The sequence below is a fragment of the Rhinopithecus roxellana genome, chromosome 9, assembly GCF_007565055.1.
Source record: "Rhinopithecus roxellana isolate Shanxi Qingling chromosome 9, ASM756505v1, whole genome shotgun sequence".
Classification (NCBI taxonomy): domain Eukaryota; kingdom Metazoa; phylum Chordata; class Mammalia; order Primates; family Cercopithecidae; genus Rhinopithecus; species Rhinopithecus roxellana.
Genome location: NC_044557.1, coordinates 19,285,767 through 19,311,348, shown reverse-complemented (window position 1 = coordinate 19,311,348; position 25,582 = coordinate 19,285,767). Strand labels below are relative to the sequence as shown.

Below are 25,582 nucleotides of genomic sequence, written 5' to 3'. Positions count from 1 at the left end.
TAGGAATGATAAAGAGGACATTAAAATATGGAGAATATTTAAGATGTTATTAATACATTCTAATGCCTTCATAATATTGGTGATTTTATAGTATAAATTTAAAGTATTAACTCATGAGAGTAGTCAGCAGTGTTACAATTAATGAAATATTAATAAATTACCAAAAATATATAACAAAGGTTTAAAGCATCTATGGACTATTTCTATCCTTGAGGAATATTCAAGGTTTAAGAATTAACAAATATTTTTTATTGCTTTATCAAGGACAGTTTTGATTTTTTAGAGTGCATGATTGTGAATAATACAATAACTATCAGATTTAATTTATACGATGGCCTCAGCAGTTATGTCTACTGTTGCATTTGCATGGTCAGTGCAAATACTAGCACAATAGAAAAGGCAAAGTCTAAGTTTTGTTAAGGAAATTGTTTTCACCTCATAGATCTACTGAAAATATTTTGAGCCCCCCCACCAAAATCTTCCAACTACATTTGGAGAACTTCCCATTTAAACGAATTGATAGATAATAAAGATGCAATATTCAACTCATTACAGTAGTAAAAATGGGAGAGAAATAGTAATAGTATTGCCAAAAATACAATAAATAGTGAGATAAAAAGGAAATTCACATTAGTAAAATTAAAACTATGTAAAATTACAAGTAAAGTTAATAAACACTTTTAAAATAAATATTTTTAAATACTTCAAATAACTGAATGATACAACAAAACTGAAAGAAACACAGAGATGTGAATAAAAGCATAGTTTTTTTCCTGGGATGGGAATACTTAACATCAAACTACATCCAATTAAATCTCTGAAGTCCCCATAAACACCTCCCTAAATTGAACTATTTTTCTACCAAAGCAGATTCTAAATTTCATCTGGAAATAAAAACTTACCAAATATCCCTTTTAGTAATTTGGAACAATGACCATCTAAAAAATGCTGTGATTAATGAGATATGGTATCGGCAAAAGAGTAAACAATAAAGAAAATGAAAGAAATAGTCCATGTTTTGGTCATTATCATCATCTACACGTAGAATAGTGTCTGGCAAATATCACATGCTCAGTAAATACTTGTTGATTGAATAAATGTAAGGATAGTGTAATTATCTTGATAGCAACACGTCATTTTTATCACTGAGTAAGGAATGATTCCAGTATATTCAGAATACCCCATTAGAAATAGTGTGACTTGGAAGGTTTATTCAAAAGTTTTACTTTTTTTTTTTTTTTTTATTTTTCATTGAGCTTTTTATTATACTTTAAATTCTAGGATACATTTTTCTTAAACTAAGGACGAATGCAAAGAAATTTTTACAAAAGTAGTTGACTTTAGCAAAAACTTGCCTTAAAAAATATCAAAATACACTATAAGGCTGTTTAATTTCACTTGCAGTGTTATTGGGTCATTGGCTGAAGAAAGAAGTATAGATGTTTATACATCTGTTTCTACCTATTTATACATCAATATTTATATCTGTCACCAGATCTATCTAAGTATGTAAAAGTTGTATAGAGAGATAATATTTATTTCTAGGGTGGAAGTGGTTAATTTCATAAATATTAATTTATAAACTGGATGCATTCCCTGTGAGAAAGGAAGAAGCGCCTGTGACATCCAGGATCCGACCTGGTAAAATCAGTCAGGCTTTGGTGGCATTAGGAGGTGATTTGGTCCTCATGTATGGGCGTTGGTGTTCTCTTAAAGCTCTTTTGACCTTTGACTCCAAAGGTTAAAATCAGACTAGGAAATTCTATTATTATGATGAATCAAGAAAGAGAAATAAGGTCACTCTTCAATTATGTCTTAACAGAGAAAACACATGCACCAAAATGACTAAACAATCACCTATCCTAGCTAATATGAGTAGTTGCTGCAACTGTACCACTTTCAGCTTTAGCATTGGCCCAGTATTTCCTCCTTCTAGATAAGAATTATTAAATTTCCCAGTCACAGAATTAACCCTTGGTTCCTGACAGCATTCAGTCCAGAGGAAAGTCCAGACTTCTTAAATTCTCCCTGAAAATCACCTAACACAAGCCCAGATCTTATCATTAAACCCTCCTACTGCAGTATTCCATGGTCCCCTTGGTGTGCGTTCTTTGCTGCATCAAGCAATAAGCCTAATTTGTAACACTACAGATATGTTCTAGGTAGTCTTTGTTGAAAGGGCATTGACACCTGTATCTTCATAAATATCCTCCAGTTTACACAAATGGAAGCTCTGTTTTGTGTACCCACTCACCCATACAAATGTGGGTGCATGCACCTTATTTGTACCTGTGTTCACGTATATAATAACTGCTAATAAATATTTGAAAAAATATTCAACAGCATATAAAGCGATATATTTTACAAAAAGTAAAGCTATAAGCCTTAAAATTAGCAATAAAATATAAGAATAAAGTACTAATATTGTTTTATGTTCTTGGCGTGGTGGAGGTCTTGATAATCAATATATAAAACTCAATAGTCCTAAAGGAACAAGAATATTACAAATCACTCAAATTGATAGGCACCATTAACAGACCAATTATAGACTGCAAAGAAACATTATAAAAATGTAGAAAAGAGAGGCTGGGCGTGGTGGCTCATACCTGTAATCCCAGCACTTTGGGAGGCTGAGGAAGGTGGATCACCAGGTCAGGAGATAGAGAGCATCCTGGCTAACACGGTGAAACCCCATTTCTACTAAAAATACAAAAAAAAAAAAAAAAAAAAAAATTAGCCAGGCATGGTGGCGGGCACCCATAGTCCTAGCTACTTGGGAGGCTGAGGCAGGAGAATGGCATGAACCCAGGAGGCGGAGCTTGCAGTGAACCGAGATCACACCATTGCACTACAGCCTGGGCAGCAGAGGGAGACTCCATTTAAAAAAAAAAATGTGTGTATATATATATATATAAACAAGATATCATATAAAATCTGGTTCTGTTATCTAATGGGAAGAGGGAAAGAAAAAAGCCCTGCTATGCAAAATGGTCAAAATATATGATTATTTAATTCATAAATAAAATTGCACAAATGCAAATTTATTCACAAACTCACTGGTAATCAGAGAAGTAATAATGAGAGCTTTGAGTTCGTTTTTTCCATTCCTTGTTACAAATTAAAATGATTGGTCATAATTAGTACTGCTAAGTATTGTGGTACAGGGAGAGCTTCTTCGTTAACTGCTAGTGAAAGAATATATATACACACACATACATTCATACAGCATTATTTAACTTTGGAAGGTTAAACAGTAAATTACACAATGTGATTACCCCTAGGGAGTCTGGAGAATGTAATTACAATTTCAACTTTTGCTCTGCATTTTATATATTATTTGATTGTATAAGCATGCATCTATTTACATGCATACACATGAAAAAGTGTGAACAAATGGGAATTTCAAAATGAAGAAGAATCCTGCCTTCATATTAAAGGACAAGATCTTTGAAACTAGATCTCTGAGTAAATAAAATTGTTTAATAAAAGTTAAGAATATAAAAATATGGTGTAAATGCAGTGTTATTTACATACAAATAATATTTGTTTTTTAACATTCTTTAAAGTTATTACCTAATTTATTTATCTATTTTTCTGAGATGGTGTCTCACTGTGTCACCCAGGCTGGAGTGTAGTGGCATGACCTTGGCTCACTGCAACCTCTGCCTCCCATGTTTAAGTGATTCTCTTGCCTCAGCATCCTGAGTAGCTGGGATTACAGGCACGTACCACCAAGCCTGGCTAATTTTTGTATTTTTAGTAAAGATGGGGTTTCACCATGTTGGCCAGGCTGGTCTTGAACTCCTGAGCTCAAGTGATCTGCCCACCTTGGCTTCTCAAAGTGCTGGGATTACAGGCATGAGCCACTGCACCTGGCTCCTAATTTGAATAATAATTGACTGCCATTTACTTTTTAAAAATAATAGGTATAGGCATTTTTTTGTTTATTTCTATTATAGTAAAACATGGTACATAAATATATACTAAGTACATTTTTATTCTACTTGTTGCCTCACTCTAACTTTATTTACAATTGGAATCCTTAGTAGAAAAATCACCCATGAGACCCCTGAGAAAAGTTTGTTTCTCGTAAAAACCACCTTTTCATTCCCCCAAGAATATATTTTGGTATTGGTAACTTATGAGTTAATTATCAAATATTTTAGCTAATGAATATTGCTGACCAACTGCTATTTTAGATGTTATTTCTGCAGTTCTTACACTTGCATGCACCTGTGGCTATTCTAGAAATAGTAAAATAGGGTCTGGCACACTTGCTAACTGCTGTAATCCTAGCACTTTGTGAGGCTGAGGCAGAAGGATCGTTTGAACTAAGGAGTTTGAGACCAGCCTGGGCAAGATAGTAACACCTAGTCTTTATGAAAAAAAAAAAAAAAAAAAAAAAAAGGAAAAGAAAAAGGAAAAAAAAAATATCTAGGCATGATTGCTTGCACTTCTGGTCCCAGCTACTCAGGAGGCTGAGGTGGGAGAATCACTTGGGTCTCACTGGTTGAGGCTGCAGTGAGTCATTACCACACCACTGCATTCCAGCCTAGGGGACAGAGTGAAATCCTATCTCAATTAAAGGAAAAAAAAAAAAAAAGAAGAAGAAGAAGGAGAAGAAAAGAAATGGTAAACTAAAACAGCTTCATTGGAATTATACAATTACATTGTATAATTACAAGTTTGTACAGAACAGAATATTAAATTGAAATTGAGATTAAGAAACAAGAGCTCTTAAGTGGTTGAACTGTAATAATGTTTCTTCCTTAAAATTTTAGGAATGTCAATTTAAGAAGTGCTGTGATTATAACACATGTAAACTGAAGGGCTCAGTAAAATGTGGTTCTGGACCATGTTGTACATCACAGTGTGAGGTAAGTTACCAACATTCATTAAAAGTTGAACTGTGGTATGAGAAGTCTGTATTAACTGAGTCAATGTGCAATTAATAATAATATATAAGGAATTTAGTGTAATAATATGTAGAGTACATGAACAAACACAAGTTTAAAGGAAAATTGCTATAAAATATAAAAGTCATCTCAGACAGGTACCATTACAGTTACTATATGCATGGGCTCCACATACTGAATCGCTTAATACATGCAAACATGAATTAGGCACATTAGCATGATGCTTTTGAGATTTATTCAAGTTCTGGTGTCTATTAGCAAATAATTCCTTTTTGTTGCTGAATAGTATTGCAAATATTGTAAAGATATGCCACAGTTTGTTATTTTTATTTTTGTCTTTATTCCCTAAACAATACCGTATAACTGTTTACATAGCATTTATATTGTATTAGGTAATATAAGTAATATAGAGATAATAAAAATATATGAGAAAATGTGTATCAGTTATATGCAAATACTACAAGATATTATATAAAGGACTTAAGTGCCCATAGATGTAATATCCCTCAGGGTTCCTGGAACCAAATGCCCATGGATTCTGAGTGATGACTCTATTCTTCAGGGTTAAAATCACAAAGTTTACCAACTTGTAAATTATCAGATAAAAGGGAGAAAAAACACACATTACTACATCCAAAAAGTTATTAACTCTCAAATAAATTATAAAGTCAAACAAATGATAAATGATTATGGAAAAAATTGTAGCATGAATAGCAGACAAAATATGCATCATATAGAATGTGTAAAGAACTCTCACTTATTGATAACGGAAATGCAAATCATATACATACAATTGAAACAAACAGTATTTATTGATATTGGAAAGGTTACATAACTATATATTGTACAAGAGTTAGTAAATATGGGCTAAATATTTATGCAGTAATATAGTATTATGTCCAAGACACACATTTGGATAAGAAAACAAGTTCCTTAATAGCAAGATATTTTATTATTCCAATTCTGGTAAATCACCTCTATGTAAATACTCTATGTATTCTTTTTGTTGAATTTAGCTATTAATGTATAATTTAATATACTAAAATTCTGTTAGTGAATATTCCCAAGTGTCAGAAGAAACATATTTAAGCTTATAACTAGCATCATAATCAAGGGTAGGCAATGTCATTACTCCTCTCTCACATTTCCCTGTGCCTCTTTATACTCAATCCATGACTCCACCCTCAGCCCCTGGTAACCATTGATCTGTTTACTGGTGCTGTAATTTTGCTTTTGCAAAAATATCACATAAATTGAATCATACAATATGTGCAAATGTGAATTAGGCATCTTAGCATAATGTATTTGAGGTTCATTCATGTTCTTATGTTTATTAGCAGATCATTTCTTTATAGTGATTGCATACTAGTAGTATTGCAAGGATTGTAAGGATATACCACAGTTCATTAATCCATTCCCCAGTTGAGGGATACTTTGGCTGTTTTTCATTTTTGGTGATGAAAATATGGCTACTTTAAATAATATTCATAAGCATATTTGTGTATGATCATAGTGTTTCATTTCACTTAGCTAAATACCTAGGAGAGGGATTGCTGGATCGTTTGGTAACCATGGCACTTTACAGGAAATTGAAAAACAGTCTTTCAAAGCAACTGTACTGTCTTGAGTTCCCACCAGACACTTATGAGACTTACAGTTGCTTTGTAAACTGAATGTAAACACTAAAATTATAAAATATATGATTTTATGCTATCTTTGCTACTGATTTGTTATTTATACCTTTTAAAAATCATTTAAATCATGGATCCATACAAATTATTGATTATAAATTACTGATTAACCATTGCTTTACAAATCATTAATTAATCAGGCTAATTTCTTATTTCATTTAATGTGTAGTGAATACTTCTTATAATAGAACATACTCTAAAAACAAAATACATTTTTACTATTTTTGCTGAATAGTCTTTTATCTTTTAGAGTAAATAAAAGAAAAAAGAAATTAAATGAATTAACATCATTTGTTTCATTTCTGAGCTCTATTTTCTTTTGCAGATTTGTGTTTACTATCATATTTCTTGTACCTGAAGACCTCCCTTTACTATTTCTTGTCATTTATGTCCTCTGAAAATAAATTATCCCAGTTATTTTTTTGTTTGAGACAGGGTCTGGCTCTGCTGCCCAGACTGGAGTGCAGTGGCACTATCTCTGCTAGCTGCAACCTCCACCTCCTGGGCTGAAGCCATCCTCCCACCTCAGCCTCCCAAGTAGCTAGAACTACAGGCACATACCACCATGCCCAGCTAATTTTTGTATTTTTTGTAGAGATGCGGTATTCCACCATGTTTCCCAGGCTGTTCTTGAACTCCTGAGCTCAAGCAATCTATCTGCCTAGGCCCCCCAAAGTGCTGTGATTACAGACATTAGCCACCATGCCTGGCTCCTTGGTTATTTTTTGTCTAGGAAAGTCTTTATATCTCATTCATTTTTGAAATATATAGTTACAGGGTATGGAATTCTAAGTTGAAAAAGTTGTTAAATTTCATCACTTTTAAGTTGCCACTTTTATTTATTATGCATCTTTGTTTCATTATTAAGTATTGTATTAGTTCGTTTTCATGCTGCTGGTAAAGACATACCTGAGACTGGGCAATTTACAAAAGAAAGGGGTTTAATGAACTCACAGTTCCACATGGCTGGGAAGGCCTCACAATCATGGTGGAAGGTGAAAGGCACATCTCACATGGCGGCAGACAAGAGAAGAGAGCTTGTGCAGGGAAACTGCTTTTTATAAAACCATCAGATCTTGTGAGACCTATTCACTATCAGGAGAATAGCATGGGAAAGACCTACACCCATGATTCAATTATCTCCCACTGGGTCCCTCCTATCACACGTGGGAATTATGGAGCTACAATTCAAGATTAGATTTGGATGGGGACACAGCCAAACCATGTATGTGTTAATTTCATCAAACTGGATTGTATTTTGTGTGTGTGTTTGTGTGTGTATGTGTATGTGCATGTGTGTGACATCAACATATATAGCAGGACACCATTTCAACATGGTGAACTTCACTGTGGATGGCAATCTATTAGGTCAGGTCACTGCAAAATTTTGACAATAACTGTACTCCTCACCTAAGTGATGCAAGGAGGCCTTTATGCTCTCAGATAATAATAAATATATAAAAATGAGGCCAGGTGTGGTGGCTCAAGCCTGGGCACAGTAGCTCATGCATGTAATCCCAGCACTTTGGGAGGCCAACGTGAGTGGATTACCTGAGGTCAGGAGTTTGAGACCAGCCTGACTAACATGGTGAAACCCTGTCTCTCCTAAAAATACAAAAATTAGCTAGGCATAGTGTCATGTACCTATAATCCTAGCTACTCAGGAGGCTGAGGCAGGAGAATTGCTTGAACCTGGAGGATAGAGGTTGCAGTGAAATGAGATCATGCCACTTCACTCCAGCCTGAGCAAAAGAGCGAAACTCCATCTCAAAAAAAAAGATACTGATGTGATGTGATGATAGTTATCATATGTGCACGCCGTTTACTATGTATTGTTCTAAGAACTTTTTCCATTACTCTTGTTCAATACCCATAAGAACTCTATGAGAATTTGTCTTTTATTTCAAGCTTACAAAAGTAAAACAGAAAGATTGTGTTTTTTGTTTGTTTGTTTGTTTGTTTTGTTTTGTTATACTTTAAGTTCTAGGGTACATGTGCCTAACGTGCAGGTTTGTTACATATGTATACTTGTGCCATGTTGGTGTGCTGCACCCATCAACTCGTCATTTACATCAGGTATAACTCCCAATGCAATCCCTCCCGCGTCCCCCCTCCCCGTGATAGGCCCCAGTGTGTGATGTTCCCCTTCCCGAGTCCAAGTGATCTCATTGTTCAGTTCCCACCTATGAGTGAGAACATGTGGTGTTTGGTTTTCTGTTCTTGTGATAGTTTGCTGAGAATGATGGTTTCCAGCTGCATCCATGTCCCTACAAAGGATGCAAACTCATCCTTTTTTATGGCTGCATAGTATTCCATGGTGTGTATGTGCCACATTTTCTTAATCCAGTCTGTCACTGATGGACATTTGGGTTGATTCCAAGTCTTTGCTATTGTGAATAGTGCTGCAATAAACTTCCAAAGGAAGATTGTGTTTCTTACCCATACAAATAAGCTAGTAAGAGTCAGAGACAGGGACTGAAACCAGGAAGCCTGGCTCCTGAGTTTCTCCAAGAACCAAAAGGTAGAGATGGCGTTCTTATAGTTCCAAGGAACAGGTATGTTTAATCTGTGTAGTTGTTTTCTAATGCTGTTTGAGTCAGCTTGTTTCAAAATGTAGAGCACAAAGGAGGTGAGCAACTGTAAACTCACTGTCAAAAGGGATTCTTTCGTGTCTTTCAGCCAGTTTTCTCTGGGCTTCACAATGAATACTGTATTTGATTTTTTTGTGTGTGGCAAACTCATGGACTTGGGAACTCTGGTGTTCCCTCAAATATCAATAATTAGAAACATTTTATGTGCTAAATCTTTTCACTAAGCAATTGAAAAAATTGATTTACAGAACATAATTTTATTTTTCCTTTTCCTTCCAGTTGTCACTAGCGGGCACTCCATGTAGAAAGAGTATTGATCCAGAGTGTGATTTTACAGAGTACTGCAATGGAACCTCTAGTGATTGTGTTCCTGACACTTATGCATTGAATGGCCATTTGTGCAAGTTGGGAACTGCCTATTGCTATAATGGACAATGTCAAACTACTGATAACCAGTGTGCCAAGATATTTGGAAAAGGTATTGCTCTTTCTTTCGTATTTATTTTGCCTTAAATTTGCATCTCTCTGTAGAGTACGTTGTATACCACATAACTCTAGAAATGGAAGAACCTGAACCACGAGGTTAGTAAAAATTAAGTTTTAGTTAATGAAGGCTAGTTTTTTAAAAGTGTCTGAGGTTTTCCAAGAAAAAGACCATACATTATTTTTACTGTGGTTTGATTTTTGTTTTTGATGATTAGCTATCTGGGCAAAAATCCATATTTGCAGCTCATCATTTATATAAAGATTAAAATCAGTAGATTCTAAAATTTATGTAATTTCCTATTACTCCCCACATTAATGATCTAATTTTTTTTTTTTTTTGAGATGGAGTCTCGCTCTGTCGCCCAGGCTGGAGTGCAGTGGCCGGATCTCGGCTCACTGCAAACTCCGCCTCCCGGGTTTACGCCATTCTCCTGCCTCAGCCTCCCGAGTAGCTGGGACTACAGGCGCCCGCCACCTCGCCCAGCTAGTTTTTTGTATTTTTTTTAGTAGAGACGGGGTTTCACCGTGTTCGCCAGGATGGTCTCGATCTCCTGACCTCGTGATCCGCCCATCTCGGCCTCCCAAAGTGCTGGGATTACAGGCTTCAGCCACCGTGCCTGGCAATGATCTAATTTTAATGGCATGAAACTTACAAGGCTCAGAATGAATTTCATTTAAAAATAATCATATTTCCTAATTGAGGAATAATTGCTAAGATAATGGTGGTCTTAAGCCACCTGATCAAAATTCATTTTTATATTTTGTTTTTCAAACAGCTTTGAGAGTAATTCTAATATACTTGTGCATATATATTTGCTTTTCTGGTGAGCAATTATTCATAATATCCAAATATAATTTTGTAGTTTTAGAGGAATTAAAATAATATAAACAGATCAAAATTACCCAGTGAAATGCATATAAATATAATTATTTTCTAGTTGAGTAAAGTTGGTTTATTTGCCTAGTGGTAAACTCAGGAATATAGTTTGTACCAAATGACATTTTGTATGGTCCGTCTTGTCTTCCTAATTATTTGAGTAATAAATTTCAGTTTAGGAGGCTTAACCAAAATTCAACAAAAGCTGCAGAACTATGATTTCTTAAATCAGAAGTCCATGCTATTTTCTGTGTGCTGTGTTTCTAGGATGCTACTTTTTATATGTGTATGTGTTTCTTTTTTTAATACTTATTTCTATTTGAATAGTATTACTTGTTATTTTTAACAGGGTTTAAAATACCTCTTAAAAGTAAAATTAAATAATACTTTCTGTAAGGTTCATTAAGGAGAGTCTACAATATATTCTTCTATTTTTTTAATTTAAAAAAGCCTTCAAACTAGAATTCATTTACTTGACACAGGACATCTTTTTGAGTTCTAATTGCAACAGGATGTTTAGGAAAATGTTGTGTATTCCTATAATATATGTTCTAGGATCTCCACAAAACTAACGTGAATGCGTCAAAAATTTCATCTTCTGATGCAGTGTTTTGTTCATCCATTAATTCATTCATTTCCCATTTTCTCCTTGATTCGTTTACTTAGCTTTTTACTTGCAGGCATTTTTCTTCTGTTACCAAAAACCATAGGTGGTATTTTATATGGGACATGTTAACTAACAAGTAGTTACATTAATTTTGCATTCTTTTATTAAGTAAATTTAAACTTTTAAAGAAATGTTGAAATATAAGTAGATTTGTTATTCAAAATTATACACTGAGTGTGTATATGCAAAGAGTCTACAATATTCAACCGGATGGACATTGTCACGTGATTATTATACTCATGGAGCTTATAACCAAGATAAAAGGACAGTAAAACAAAAGAAATATAAAACCTATAGCCATGTTCTTTGCATTTAAAACAATAAAAATAGAATACTAAAAGAAAATCATGGTAGTGAATAAGGAAAATACCGCCATCTGTCAAGTAGTCTTCAACTATCAGCTCTTTCAGAATTCTTCTCAACTGCAAAGAGACACTTTGCCCAAAGGCACACACTTCTCAAGCCAGCACACATGCAACAATTACGTGAGGTGGGGGTTTTATAAAAAAAAGTCTCCCTATTTTGGCCCAATCAAACATACACTGGCAGGTTATTTATACCACACAGCTACCTATTGGTTTGTTCAAGACCTTATTGGGTTTGCATCTCAGTTTGACTTCTCCTCTTCTTCATCCAGCTTCCTTCCACTTCTGAATATTCTGATCTTTAATAAATAGCCTTTACAGTATACCTCGTTTAGATGTCAGCTCCTAGAGGCCCCAACTACTAATTGGTAATGACAGTGGAATAAGTAAATATAGCCTAAAAGATGAGTTTTCAAATCCAAATCACTCTCTGCCAGGCTATCAATGAGCACCTCATCACTGGTGGAAGTTGATAGTACACTCTCTCGGCAGATTGGGATAGTATACTTGTGAGAGAGAATACATTAGCTGGTACAATTGAAATTAATGGGGCAAATAATAATTCTAAGGGTAATGGCATTAAATGGTTATTGCCAAATACCATTGAACTTAGGAAAATATAACAAAAGGACATGCATTTGAAAGCAAAGTGTGAGTCTAGAGGGCCTCTGCTAACTTATAAAGAGCTCTCATCATTTAAAAAAGAGGTTAGAGGGAGATGAGGAAGACTTAATTGAGAAGTTAAACTCTATATAAGTTTGAATTCCTTATCAGGTATATTTTTCAGGATTAGGGTTCTAATTGGGAGACGAATGGGACCTACACTTGGGATGGAGACAATTGAAAATATGACCACCCTAATTTTGAGCCTCCAGGCTTCTTTGAGTCTATTGAACCTATAGAATGATCTAGTTCTGATTTCTCCCCTATCCCTCTTCATAACATAAAGTGTATTCTCATCAGTATCTTCCCACTATCCTTCATGGCCACTAGCTGAAAATGGAGAAAAGGCACAGAATAATAGATACAGGGATGTGAGAGACTTTATAAAGCAGTAAGGAAACTATACCCCAAAAAAGATTTGGTCCTAGCCAGCAGTTACTGCCAACATCAGGGAAGTACACATGGGACTGAATTCTGAGAGCTTGATCATGAGATTGAATAGAGGAACACAACATGGGATAGGGGGGTATTTATTGTTTTGGGAGCACTCTCCCAAAGTACAGCATTTAACATAACTGGCATGGATCCTAGAAGACAGTAAAATCTTTCCACTAGGATGGCTTCCAGCAGCATGGAAAAAACATGATGACTCACCCTAAGTGAAATTTAAATGACAGAATTTCCATAGCAGATAGTGGAGAAAAGAAGAAAAAGGCTCAGGGAAGTGAGAATACTGTAGTCTATATACTGTGTATTTAAGGCCAAATGATTTGGCCAAACAGGAAAGCCCAAGGCCATAAGGAATGTGCTAGAGAAAGGGATACCATATTTACTATAAATTTCAAAGATGGCCTCCTCTGCAAGTCAGAGTCGGAATGCCACTATAGTAATACACTCACCAGTAGCAATGGATATGATAAGATCTGGAAAAATCAAGACCCAATAACAGTGCTTAACTACCAGAAGCCAGATGAATAATGTTATAAGCCGTAGATATGCAGTAGCAGACATGGGTAGCTTCCCTACCAAGTGTCAGGGAGAGAGTTAATACAGTATGATTTCCCTGTATTCTGTGAGCAGTCAATAAGGGTGCTACTCAAATTGTTCCCTTAAAGGAAATGTATTAAAATAGATGACTAGGAGGCTGTGAAGAGTTGTCTCAGTAAATATCACAATGTTAGGTCCACACTCTGAATCTAAACCAATTTTCAGAGCCAGAACTCATAGACTTAAGCGGGAGCAAGGGCCATGGGAGAAAAACCCCATAGCACCTTGGCAAATATACATGTTAACTATTCCTCTAGTATGTTCCCATATGGACTTACAACCATTAATCACATATCCGTTCACTGGGGAAAAGAAAATATCCAAGCATTTTAAAAACTAGTGGACACAGACTGCATTGACATTAATATCCAGAAGCCCAATGTGATCATGGTCTCCCTGTGACAGTGAGGACTTAGAGACACCCAAAGTTAAATAGAGTCCTGGCCAAGTTTCAGTTTACAGTGGGTCTGCTAGTTCCACAAATCCATTTGGGATTTGTTATTTCTCAGACCTAGTGTATATAATTGGAGTTGGCATATTTAATAGTTTGTGCAATTCCCTCAGTGGGACCTTAGTGTGTTTGATATCTGTAACTGTCTGCTTCAAGAAATTAGTGCTACCTTTAAAGATCTAAAGGATGAAGGGGTGGTTGGCTATATAATACACATGTTAAATTATTCAATATGATCCCTGCAGAAACAAGATCATCTGGAAGATAATATTAAACTACTACAAATGTAATCAGGTAGTAGACTTGATTACATTCACTGTGCCAGTGTATGTCCATGCTAGCACAGATTAGCATGGCCTCAAATATGTGTGAGAAGTGTATCCCCTGATACACTTGACCCTAAAAGCAAGTGTATTATTATTATTATTATTATTATTATTATTATACTTTAAGTTCTAGGGTACATGTGCACAACGTGCAAGTTTGATACACAGGTATACATGTGCCATGTTGGTTTGCTGCACCTGTCAACTCATCATTTGCATTAGGTGTTTTTCCTAATGCTATCCCTCTCCCCACCCCCCACCCTCTTACAGGCCCCAGTGTGTGATGTTCCCCGCCCTGTGTCCAAGTGATCTCATTGTTCAATTCCCACCTATGAGTGAGAACATGCACTGTTTGGTTTTCTGTCCTTGTGATAGTTTGCTGATAATGATGGTTTCCAGCTTCATCCATGTCCCTGCAAAGAACATGAACTCAACCTTTTTTATGGCTGCATACTATTCCATGATGTATATGTGCCAAATTTTCTTAAGCCAGTCTATCATTGATGGACCTTTGGGTCGGTTCCAAGTCTTTGCTATTGTGAATAGTGCCACAATAAACATACATGTGCATGTGTCTTTACAGTAGCATGATTTATAATCCTTTAGGTATATACCCAGTAATGGGATCGCTGGGTCAAATGGCAAATTCTAGTTCTAGATCCTTGAGGAATCATCACACTGTCTTCCACAATGGTTGAACTAATTTACACTCCCACCAACAGTGTAAAAGCATTCCTGTTTCTCCACATCCTCTCCAGCATCTGTTGTTTCCTGATTTTTTAATGATCACCATTTTAACTGGCATGAGATGGTATCTCACGGTGGTTTTGATTTGCGTTTCTCTGATGACGATGATTTGCGTTTCTTTGATTTGCGTTTCTCACCAGTGATGGTGAGCATTTTTTCCCGTGTCTGTTGGCTGCAAAGATGTCTTCTTTTGAGAAGTGTCTGTTTATATCCTTTGCCCACTTTTTGATGAGGTTGTTTGTTTTTTTCTTGTAAATTTGTTTGACTTCTTTGTAGATTCTCTATATTAGTCCTTTGTCAGATGGGTAGATTCAAAAATTTTCTCCCATTCTGTAGGTTGCCTGTTCACTCTGATGGTAGTTTCTTTTGACATGTAGAAGCTCTTTAGTTTAATTGGATTCCATTTGTGTATTTTGGCTTTTGTTTTCATAGATTTTGGTATTTTAGTTATGAAGTCTTTGCCCATGCCTATGTCCTGAATGGTATTGCCTAGGTTTTCTTCTAGGGTTTTTATGGTTTTAGGTCTAACAGTTAAGTCTTTAATCCATCTTGAAGTAATTTTTCTATAAGGTGTAAGAAAGGGATCCGGTTTCAGCTTTCTACATATGGCTAGCCAGTTTTCCCAGTACCATTTGTTAAATAGGGAATCCTTTCCCCATTTCTTCTTTTTGTCAGGTTTGTCAAAAAGATCAGATGGTTGTACATGTGTGGTGTTATCTCTGAGGCCTGTGTTCCATTCCATTGGTCTATATCTCTGTTTTAGTACCAGCACCATGCTGTTTTGGTTACTCTAGCCTTGTAGTATAGCTTGAAGCCAGGTAGCGTGATGCCTCCAGCTTTGTTCTTTTTGCTTAGGATAGTCTTGGCTATGCAGGCTCTTTTTTGGTTCCATATGATATTTAAAGTAGTTTTTTTTCCAAATTCTGTGAAGAAAGTCATTGGTAGCTTGATGGGGATGGCATTGAATCTATAAATTACTTTGGGCAGTATGGCCATTTTCACGATATTGATTCTCTCTATTCATGAGTATGGAATATTATTCCATTTGTGTCCTCTTTTATTTCATTAAGCAGTGGTTTGTAGTTCTTCTTGAAGACATCCTTCGCATCCCTTGTAAGTTGGATTCCTAGGTATTGTATTCTCTTTGTAGCAATTGTGAATGGGAGTTCACTCAAGATTTGGCTCTCTGTTTGTCTGTTAATGGTGTATAGGAATGCTTGTGATTTTTGCACATTGATTTTGTATCCTGAAACTTTGCTGAAGTTGCTTATCAGCTTAAGGAGATTTTGGGCTGAGACAATGGGGTTTTCTAAATATACAATCATGTCATCTGCAAATAGGGACAATTTGACATCCTCATTTCCTAATTGAATACCCTTTCTTTCTTTCTCCTACCTGATTGCCCTGGCTAGAACTTCCAAAACTATGTTGGCTAGGAGTGGTGAGAGAGGGCATCCTTGTCTTGTGCTAGTTTTCAAAGGGAATGCTTCCAGTTTTTGCCCATTCAGTATGCTATTCTGTGGGTTTATCATAAATGGCTCTTATGATTTTGAGATACGTTCCATGAATACCCAGTTTATTGAGAGTTTTTAGCATGAAGTGCTGTTGAATTTTGTCAAAGGCCTTTTCTGCATCTATTGAGATAATCATGTGGTTTTTGTCTTTGGTTCTGTTTATATGATGAATTGCATTTATTGATTTGCATATGTTGAACCAGCCTTGCATCCCAGGGATGAAGCCCCCTTGATCGTGGTGGATAAGCTTTTTGATGTGCTGCTGGATTCGGTTTGCCAGTATTTTATTGAGGATTTTTGCATTGATGTCCATCAGGGATATTGGTCTAAAATTCTCTTTTTTTGTTGTGTCTCTGCCAGGTTTTGGTATGAGGATGATGCTGGCCTCATAAAATGAGTTAGGAAGGATTCCCTCTTTTTCTATTGATTAGAATAGTTTCAGAAGGAATGGTACCATCTCCTCTTTGTACCTCTGGTAGAATTCAACTGTGAATCAGTCTGGTCCTGGATTTTTTTGGTTGGTAGGCTATTAATTATTGCTTCAGGGTCTATTGTTGGTCTATTCAGGGATTCCGCTTCTTCCTGGTTTAGTCTTGGGAGGGTGTATGTGTCCAGAAATTTATCCATTTCTTCTAGATTTTCTAGTTTATTTGTGTAGAGGTGTTTATAGTATTCTCTGATGGTAGTTTGTATTTCTGTAGGATCAGTGATGGTATCCCTTTGCCATTTTTTATCGCATCTATTTGATTCTTCTTCCTTGTCTTTTTTATTAGTCTTGCTAGCAGTCTGTCAATTTCGTTGATCTTTTCAAAAATCCAGATCCTGGATTCATTGATTTTTTTAAGGGTGTTTTGTGTCTCTATCTCTTTCAGTTCTGCTCTGGTCTAAGTTATTTCTTGCCTTCTGCTAGCTTTTGAATTTATTTGCTCTTGCTTCCCTAGTTCTTTTAATCATGATGTTAAGGTGTTGATTTTAGATCTTTCCTGCTTTCTCTTGTGGACATTAGTGCTATAAATTTCCCTCTACACACTGCTTTAAATGTGTCCCAGAAATTCTGGTACATTGTGTCTTTGTTCTCATTGGTTTCAAAGAACATCTTTATTTCTCCCTTCATTTCGTTATTTACCCGGTAGTCATTCAGGAGCAGATTGTTCAGTTTCCATGTAGTTGTGTGGTTTTGAGTGAGTTTCTTAATTCTGAATTCTAATTTGAGTGCACTGTGGTATGAGAGACAGTTTGTTGTGATTTCTGTTCTTTTACATTTGCTGAGGTGTGCTTTACTTCCAATTTTGTGGTCAGTTTTAGAATAAGTGCAATGTGGTGCTGAGAATAATGTATATTCTGTTGATTTGGGCTGGAGAGTTCTGTAGATGTCTATTAGGCCTGCTTGTTGCAGAGCTGAGTTCAGGTCCTGAACATCCTTGTTAACCTTCTGTCTCGTTGATCTGTCTAATATTGACAGTGGGGTGTTAAAGTCTCCCATTATTATTGTGTGGGAGTCTAAGTCTCTTTGTAGGTCTCTAAGGACTTGCTTTATGAATCTAGGTGCTCCTGTATTGGGTGCATAAATATATATTTAGGATAGTTAGCTCTTCTTGTTGAATTGATCCCTTTACCATTATGTAATGGCTTTTGTTGTCTCTTTTGATCTTTGTTGGTTTAAAGTTTGTTTTATCAGAGACTAGGATTGAAACCCCTGCTTTTTTTTTGCTTTCCATTTGCTTGGTAGATCTTCCTCCACTTTATTTTGAGCCTATGTGCATCTTTGCATGTGAGATGAGTCTCCTGAATACAGCACACTGATGGGTTTTGATTCTTTATCCACTTTGCCAGTCTGTATCTTTTCATTGGGGCATTTACCCCATTTACATTTAAGGTTAATATTTTTTTTTTTTTTTTTTGAGGCGGAGTCTCGCTCTGTCACCCAGACTGGAGTGCAGTGGCCAGATCTCAGCTCACTGCAAGCTCTGCCTCCCGGGTTTACGCCATTCTCCTGCCTCAGCCTCCCGAGTAGCTGGGACTACAGGCGCCCGCCACCTCGCCCGGCTAGTTTTTGTATTTTTAGTAGAGACGGGGTTTCACCGTGTTAGCCAGGATGGTCTCGATCTCCTGACCTCGTGATTCGCCCGTCTCGGCCTCCCAAAGTGCTGGGATTACAGGCTTGAGCCACCGCGCCCGGCCTAAGGTTAATATTGTTATATGTGAATTTGATCCTATCATTATGATGTTCACTGGTTAATTTTCCCATTAATTGATGCAGTTTCTTCCTAGCATCAATGGTCTTTACAATTTGGCCTGTTTTTGCAGTGGCTGGTACTAGTTCTTTCTTTCCATGTTGAGTACTTCCTTCAGGAGCTCCTGTAAGGCAGGCCTGGTGGTGACAAAATCTCTCAGCATTTGCTTGTCTGTAAAGAATTTTATTTCTCCTTCACTTATGAAACTTAGTTTGACTGGATATGAAATTCTGGGTTGAAAATTCTTTTCTTTAAGAATGTTGAATATTGGCCTCTACTCTCTTCTGGCTTGTAGGGTTTCTGCTGAGAGATCCACTGTTAGTCTGATGGGCTTCCCTTTGTGGGTAATCCGAACTCTTTCTCTGGTTGCCCTTAACATTTTTCCCTTCATTTCAACCTTTGTGAATCTGACAATTATGTGTCTTGAGGTTGCTCTTCCCTAGGAGTATCTTTGCAGTGTTCTCTGTATTTCCTGAAGTTGAATGTTGGCCTGCCTTGCTAGGTTGGGGAAGTTCTCCTGGATAATATCCTGAAGAGTGTTTTCCAACTTGCTTCCGTTCTCCCCATCACTTTCAGGTACACCAATCAAACGTAGATTTGGTCTGTTCATATAGTCCCATATTTCTTGGAGGTTTTGTTCATTTCTTTTTACTCTTTTTTGTCTAACCTTGTTTTCTCACTTTATTTCATTAATTTCATCTTCAATCACTGATACCCTTTCTTCCACTTAATCGAATCAGCTATTGATGCTTGTGCATGCCTCACAAAGTTCTCGTGCCATGGTTTTCAGCTCCATCGGGTCATTTAAGGTCTTCTCTACACTGTTTATTCTAGTTAGTCATTCATCTAATCTTTTTTCAAGGTTTTTAGCTTCCCTGTGATGGATTTGAACATCCTCCTTTCGCTTGGAGAAGTTTATTATTACCAACCTTCTGAAGCCTACTTCTGTCAACTCGTCAAAGTCATTCTCCATCCAGGTTTGCTCCATTGCTGGCGAGGAGCTGTGATCCTTTGGAGGAGAAGAAGCACTCTGTTTTTTAGAATTTTCAGCTTTTCTGCTCTGGTTTCTCCCCATCTTTGTGGTTTTGTCTACCTTTGATCTTTGATGTTGGTGACCTACAGATGGGATTTTGGTATAGATGACCTTTTTGTTGATGTTGATTCTATTTCTTTCTGTTTGCTAGTTTTCCTTCTAATGGTCAGGTCCCTCAGCTGCAGGTCTGTTGAAGTTTGCTGGAGGTCTACTCCAGACCCTGTTTCCCTGGGTATCACCAGCGGAGACTGCAGAACAACAAATATTGCAGAACAGCAAATATTGCTTCGTCCCAGAGGGGCAGCCACCTATATGAAGTGTCTGTCGGCCCCTACTGGTAGGTGTCTTCTAGTTAGGTTACACGGGGGTCAGAGACCCACTTGAAGAGGCAGTCTGTCCCTTCTCAGAGCTCAGCTGTCATGCTGGGAGAACCACTGCTCTCTTCAGAACTATCAGACAGGGACGTTTAAGTCTGCAGAAGTTGTCTGCTGCCTTTTGTTCAGGTATGCCCTGCCCACAGAGGTGGAGTCTAGAGGCAGTAGGCCTTGTTGAGCTGTGGTGGGCTCCACCAAGTTCCAGCTTCCCAGCCACTTTGTTTACCTACTCAAGCCTCAGCAATGGCAGATGCCCCTCCCCAAGCCAGGCTGCTGTCTAGCAGATCGATCCCAGACTGCTGCACTAGCAGCGAGCAAGGTTCTGTGGGCGTGGGACCTGTCGAGCCAGGCACGGGAGAGAATCACCTTGTCTGCCAATTTCTAAGACCTTGGGAAAAGTGCAATATTTGGGTGGGAGTGCCCCATTTTTCCAAGTAGTCTGTTACGGCGTCCCTTGGCTAAGAATGGGAAATCCTCCAACCCCTTGTGCTTCTGGGGTGAGGTGATGCCCCGCCCTGCTTCAGCTCACCCTCCATGGGCTGCACCCACTGTCCAGCCAGTCCCAGTAAGATGAACCAGGTACCTCTGTTGGAAATGCAGAAATCATCCGTCTTCTGCATTGATCACACTGGGAGCTGCAGACTGGAGCTGTTCCTATTCGGCCATCTTGGCAAGTGTATTATTTTCTATCCCTATTTGAAAAGAAGATTAGAAATAGTTTACATTCACATAGAGTGGATAACAGGATTCATTTAGAATTTTTCTCCAGGGTTACATTTGCTCTTTTTCCCTCCATCATAATATAGTAGAAGAGATTTGGACTTCCCATAAAACGTAACATTTATCCAATCCATCAGTGATTTTATACTAGTCAGGCAAGATAAGCAAAGTATAGCCAGCATGCTGGAAGGACCAAATAAAACACATGTGCTACAAAGGACAGGAGATAGACTCTGGAAAACTATGTAAGTTCCAGAGGTTTCTGTCCATAAGTGACATGCTTCAGATCTCTCATTTCGTTAAGAAGAGGAAGTTACAAGGTCAAGCCCAATATTCATTAGACTAGGAAGTATTTGCTCCCCCCAGAAAGAGAAACATATTGTTTTAAAAATAAAATAACTTATTGCAATAGATATAATCATTTTCTGTGTGTGTAAGATAAGACAATATTTCTTTCTACTTGCATCAACAGGGTATGCATAGAAACAAAAGCATGATCAATAAGTACATGATCTTTTTGAAATTAAATTTTCTTAGTCCGTTACTGACATTTAATTTATATTAAGACTGATAATTCAACTGACATGTTTGCATTTTAAGGTGCTCAAGGTGCTCCATTTGCCTGTTTTAAAGAAGTTAATTCTCTGCATGAAAGATCTGAAAACTGTGGTTTTAAAAATTCACAACCATTACCATGTGAAAGGAAGTACGTATGTAGAAAATGATTACTTCTTTGAATCATAAAAATTATGTATTTTTATCAAGAGATACTAAGTAGTAATGAACGTTAAATTGTATAACATGGGAATATTTTCAAATACCAATGCATACATTTTTTTCTATGAAATTCAGGATTTTCTATTATTTTCCCTTGATATCATCCTAAAAATGAGAGTGGACAAAAAAAAACAAAAGGCTAATACTTAGTAACAGAGGAAGAAAATGGACACACAGTGCCAGAAATCAGAACTGCTACTCTGTATTGAGAATTCAAATGAGGTTTTGTATTAAGTCTGTAAATAGCAACAATCTTAAAGCAAACCTCAAGCTTTGATTTTTAAGACATAGAATTGTTGAGAAGAAGAAAGTTATTTTTGTTTTTGCTGATTGTGTCCAAAACATCAATATGTAAAGCATGGAAGTATCTGTTAATAGCTAAATTCAGACTATTGGGACGTAGTGTCACTATAATCCATGTAATAAAGGGATTAATGAAATCCAGTAATCTAATAAAGGAAGTGCCTACCCCATAACGAATATTTCTTTAATTTTATCTTCCTTAATTTCACTGAAAATTAAAGAGTTACAAAAATGTGTAACAGAGCCAGATTCACAAAATAAGAGAATGGGAATAACATAAAAAAATTAGATATAATTAATTCAGGGAGAAGCAGACATTTCTTTTAGTCTCAAAGACATAGCCAGGAAAAACCATAATAAAATCTTCAGGTAAGCACCACTATCAGTACTGTTAAAAACAATACGGTTCCTTTATGAAGATGAGAAATGGATGAAGAAGGTATCCAGTTGGGTGGGACTAAAGTAGTATCCTCCATCACCCTCCTCCTTATATGAAATTACCATGGATATGTATGCTGTGGAGAGGATGCAGAACTTCCCACTTGCCCCAACACAGGAGGATTAGTACGTGGAAAGAAGAAAGGTGGAATCACAAAGAAAGTACTGATGAGTGGGGATCTCAGGAGAAGACCCTGCATAATCAGCCACACCTATTGATATTAAAACAGAGCACCAGGGGCCAGCAGTCTCAGTTACACCACAGTGGATCCCCACAAAGACAGAAGATGGTGGCATGACAACCCCACTTAATCTTCCTGATGTTCAGAGACACATTTGCTGCCTTTAAGATTATTCATGAAAAAAAGATGAAAGATACCTGGAAGAAATTGTGAAAGTTAACAAACATGATTCCTTTGGCCTTTGTCTTATGTGATAATAGTACATGAATTTTCCTGAAATAACATCATTAGATGAAACTAAAATTGAATAGCATACATCATCTCATCTAAACAGACTGTGATTCCTTTTCAGAAAAGAAAAAAATAGTTCTAAGAATTTAACTATAAGTGCAAATTTTGGGAAAATGGACTTGGAGGAAGAATTTGTACTCAATAGCCAGACTAGAAGGATACATACGTACTATGCAAGTCTGGTTTAGAATATATTCTATAGAAAGAGAGTGGAGCCAAAATCAAAAGAAATATCGAGACCTGGGAAAGTAGAAAAGTTATGCGGGAGGGAAGACAAAAGTGGAAGTGGAATGTAATTTAGGTTTCAGCTCTTAATCTCATTTCAATCTTTACTTCTTGATGTAATTAAGCTTATTCTTCTGATACTGAAAAAGCCTCAAATGGTCTTTTAGGACAAATGCATAAAATTTCCTAAGAGGAGCCTTTTGATGAAATAATAATGACATGTTCAGTAGACGCAGATCAATGGCTAAAAATGATTATGCTAATTGAGGATGGTATTTGATAATTAGATTTCAATAATTTCAAGTAAAAAAGTTACATAGATTATCTTTCAGAGCATAGTCTAGAAATACTGTTAGCCTCATAGAGAAGCCAGTATTTTACCCAATGATAGATTACAAATGGCGAAATAAAGCATCTGTGGGAAAAGATAACCTTTGGTATGTTTGTGGCATGGAGGGGATCTAAAAGTTCTTAAATTTTTAACAGATAAGTTAAATATGCTGGAAATATCTGTATGTTGGGAGAAATTGTGGATCAAAATGAAGGGTGTGTACACAGCAGAAATGTACTGTCTAGACATCATGACAAGAATGATAGGCACAATAAAATGTACAGAAAGAGAAATGCAATTAGCCACTCTCAGCAAATTTTGTGTAATAAGTGACCAGGCTGGCCAAGCTATGTCAAACCAGGGCAAGTGACTAATTCTCCCAGAGTGTGGTAAAATGTGAATGGTCTAAGACGACTGGAACCTAGAGAACCAAAATTGGGCTCTATAATACGAAATGAAGTAATGTTTTCACATCTGAGTTAAGCATATACATTTCAATTCTGCTATTAAGACAGTTGCATTTAGTTGTTGTGCACCATAAAATAATGTTTTAGTTTGGCATTTTTCAAGTGTTGTACTGTCAATTAACAGTATTTATGTTACCATCTATGCAGTACTCTCTTGGAACTTGTTATCATTAAGAGATAAACTGATAAGGAATTTTTTGCTTTCCACTTCCAGGGATGTTCTCTGTGGAAAATTAGCTTGTGTTCAGCCGCATAAAAATGCTTATAAAAGTGACATTCAATATACAGTTTATTCATATATTCAAGACCATGTCTGTGTATCTATAGCCACTGGGTCCTCCATGAGATCAGATGGAACAGACAATGCCTATGTGGCTGATGGCACCATGTGTGGTCCAGAAATGGTAACAAAATGTGATAATTTATATTCAGCTGTGTTAAATTATGTTGATTATCAGATACTGCACTCCATGATGACTATCACAATTATATTGAATGGATTTAAACTTGTGCTAGCATTTATTTCCCATGTGATGTTTAAATGATAATTAAAACAAGCCTAAGTTATCCAATTACATTGCTTTTTGGATTAAAATATTATCAGTCTTTATGTAAAACTAAGTACATATATATTTTAAGCACAAGATTTTACTAACTGACATCTGGTAGCTTTAAATTGTAAAATGCTAACACAAAGTTTCCCATTTTCCTTGCTTCACAAAGAACATTAATTGACTTTACATATTTCTTAAATTATTTGATTTGTATCTGATCAAAATACAAGTGTACAAAAGGTTTGAAACCAAACAAGAATCTATACTGGGAAACATTGCTATAGTATGCATATACAGGCTCATGTGTAGATACATGCATGAATATATATGAATGCTTGTATCTATGTCATCATAACATAAAAAGAGGACAAAAAGGCTTTAGAGACTTGGTTAATCTTGCAATATAAGGGCACATGTTCCAGAAAACATGATAATATGTGGCATCTGAAATTTTGCACAATAATTATAAATTAGAGTGTTGCATTTAAGTGTCATTTGGTGCTTATTTGATGTGTAAAAATAAAACAGAACCTAGAAATGGAGGATGAGTTAGTTAATTGTTATATCTGGTGTCAGCAACCCTAATCCCTTGAAAAACCTTCGTGTGGTGATCTGCTCCTGTAATGACTCTCAGCGATCCCACTTTCTGTCATTCATTCCTTTGTGTAATCCCTTCCTTTGCCTGTAGGCTGTATCTAATGACTTGCTTGTAACAAATAAAATGCAAAAGTTTTGGAATGTCACAAGATCAGAGGTTAGAGACAAGAAAGAAGATGAGAATAGATAGTGACTTCTGTTTTGCATGGACTGTCTCCCTTGCGTTCTCAGATTGCTTGCTTTGCTGAAGCAAGCTGCCTTCCTGGAAAATCCCACAAGGAAATCAACTGTGGGACAGTGAAAATCTGAGGCCTTCAGTTCGACAGCCTGTGAGGAACTGAATTCTGCCAAAACCACACAAGCAAGCTATGAAGAGGAGCTTTGCAAGTCAGACCAAGAGATGAGACAACAGTCCCAGAAAGCAGATAACGCCTTGATTTCAGCTTGTAAGAGACTGTGAAGCAGAGAACCCAGATAAGATGTGCTTGAATTTCAGACTCACAGAAGCTGTGATATAATAAATATGTGTTGTTTAATGTCATTAATTTTAGTGATAATTTGTTAGGCAGCAATAGATAACTGATACAGATTTGATACCTGGAAATATGGTGCTGCTGTAACAAATACCTTAAAAAGTGGGAAGGAGGCCCGGCCCGTGGCTCAAGCCTGTAATCCCAGCACTTTGGGAGGCCGAGACGGGCGGATCACAAGGTCA

At 36.6% G+C, this 25,582-nt stretch overlaps 1 protein-coding gene across 3 annotated transcripts in view; it reads left to right on the top strand.

Moving 5' to 3' along the window:
- Nucleotides 1–25,582, top strand: part of LOC104676327 (disintegrin and metalloproteinase domain-containing protein 18) — a 163,245-nt gene that overhangs the window by 76,820 nt on the left and 60,843 nt on the right. For all 3 annotated transcript variants that reach the window (XM_030937875.1, XM_030937874.1, XM_030937873.1), the window contains 4 exons: nucleotides 4,782–4,877; nucleotides 9,478–9,676; nucleotides 21,303–21,408; nucleotides 23,931–24,120. In XM_030937875.1, coding sequence (XP_030793735.1) covers nucleotides 4,782–4,877; nucleotides 9,478–9,676; nucleotides 21,303–21,408; nucleotides 23,931–24,120 — 591 coding nt within the window. The remainder of the gene's footprint in view (nucleotides 1–4,781; nucleotides 4,878–9,477; nucleotides 9,677–21,302; nucleotides 21,409–23,930; nucleotides 24,121–25,582) is intronic.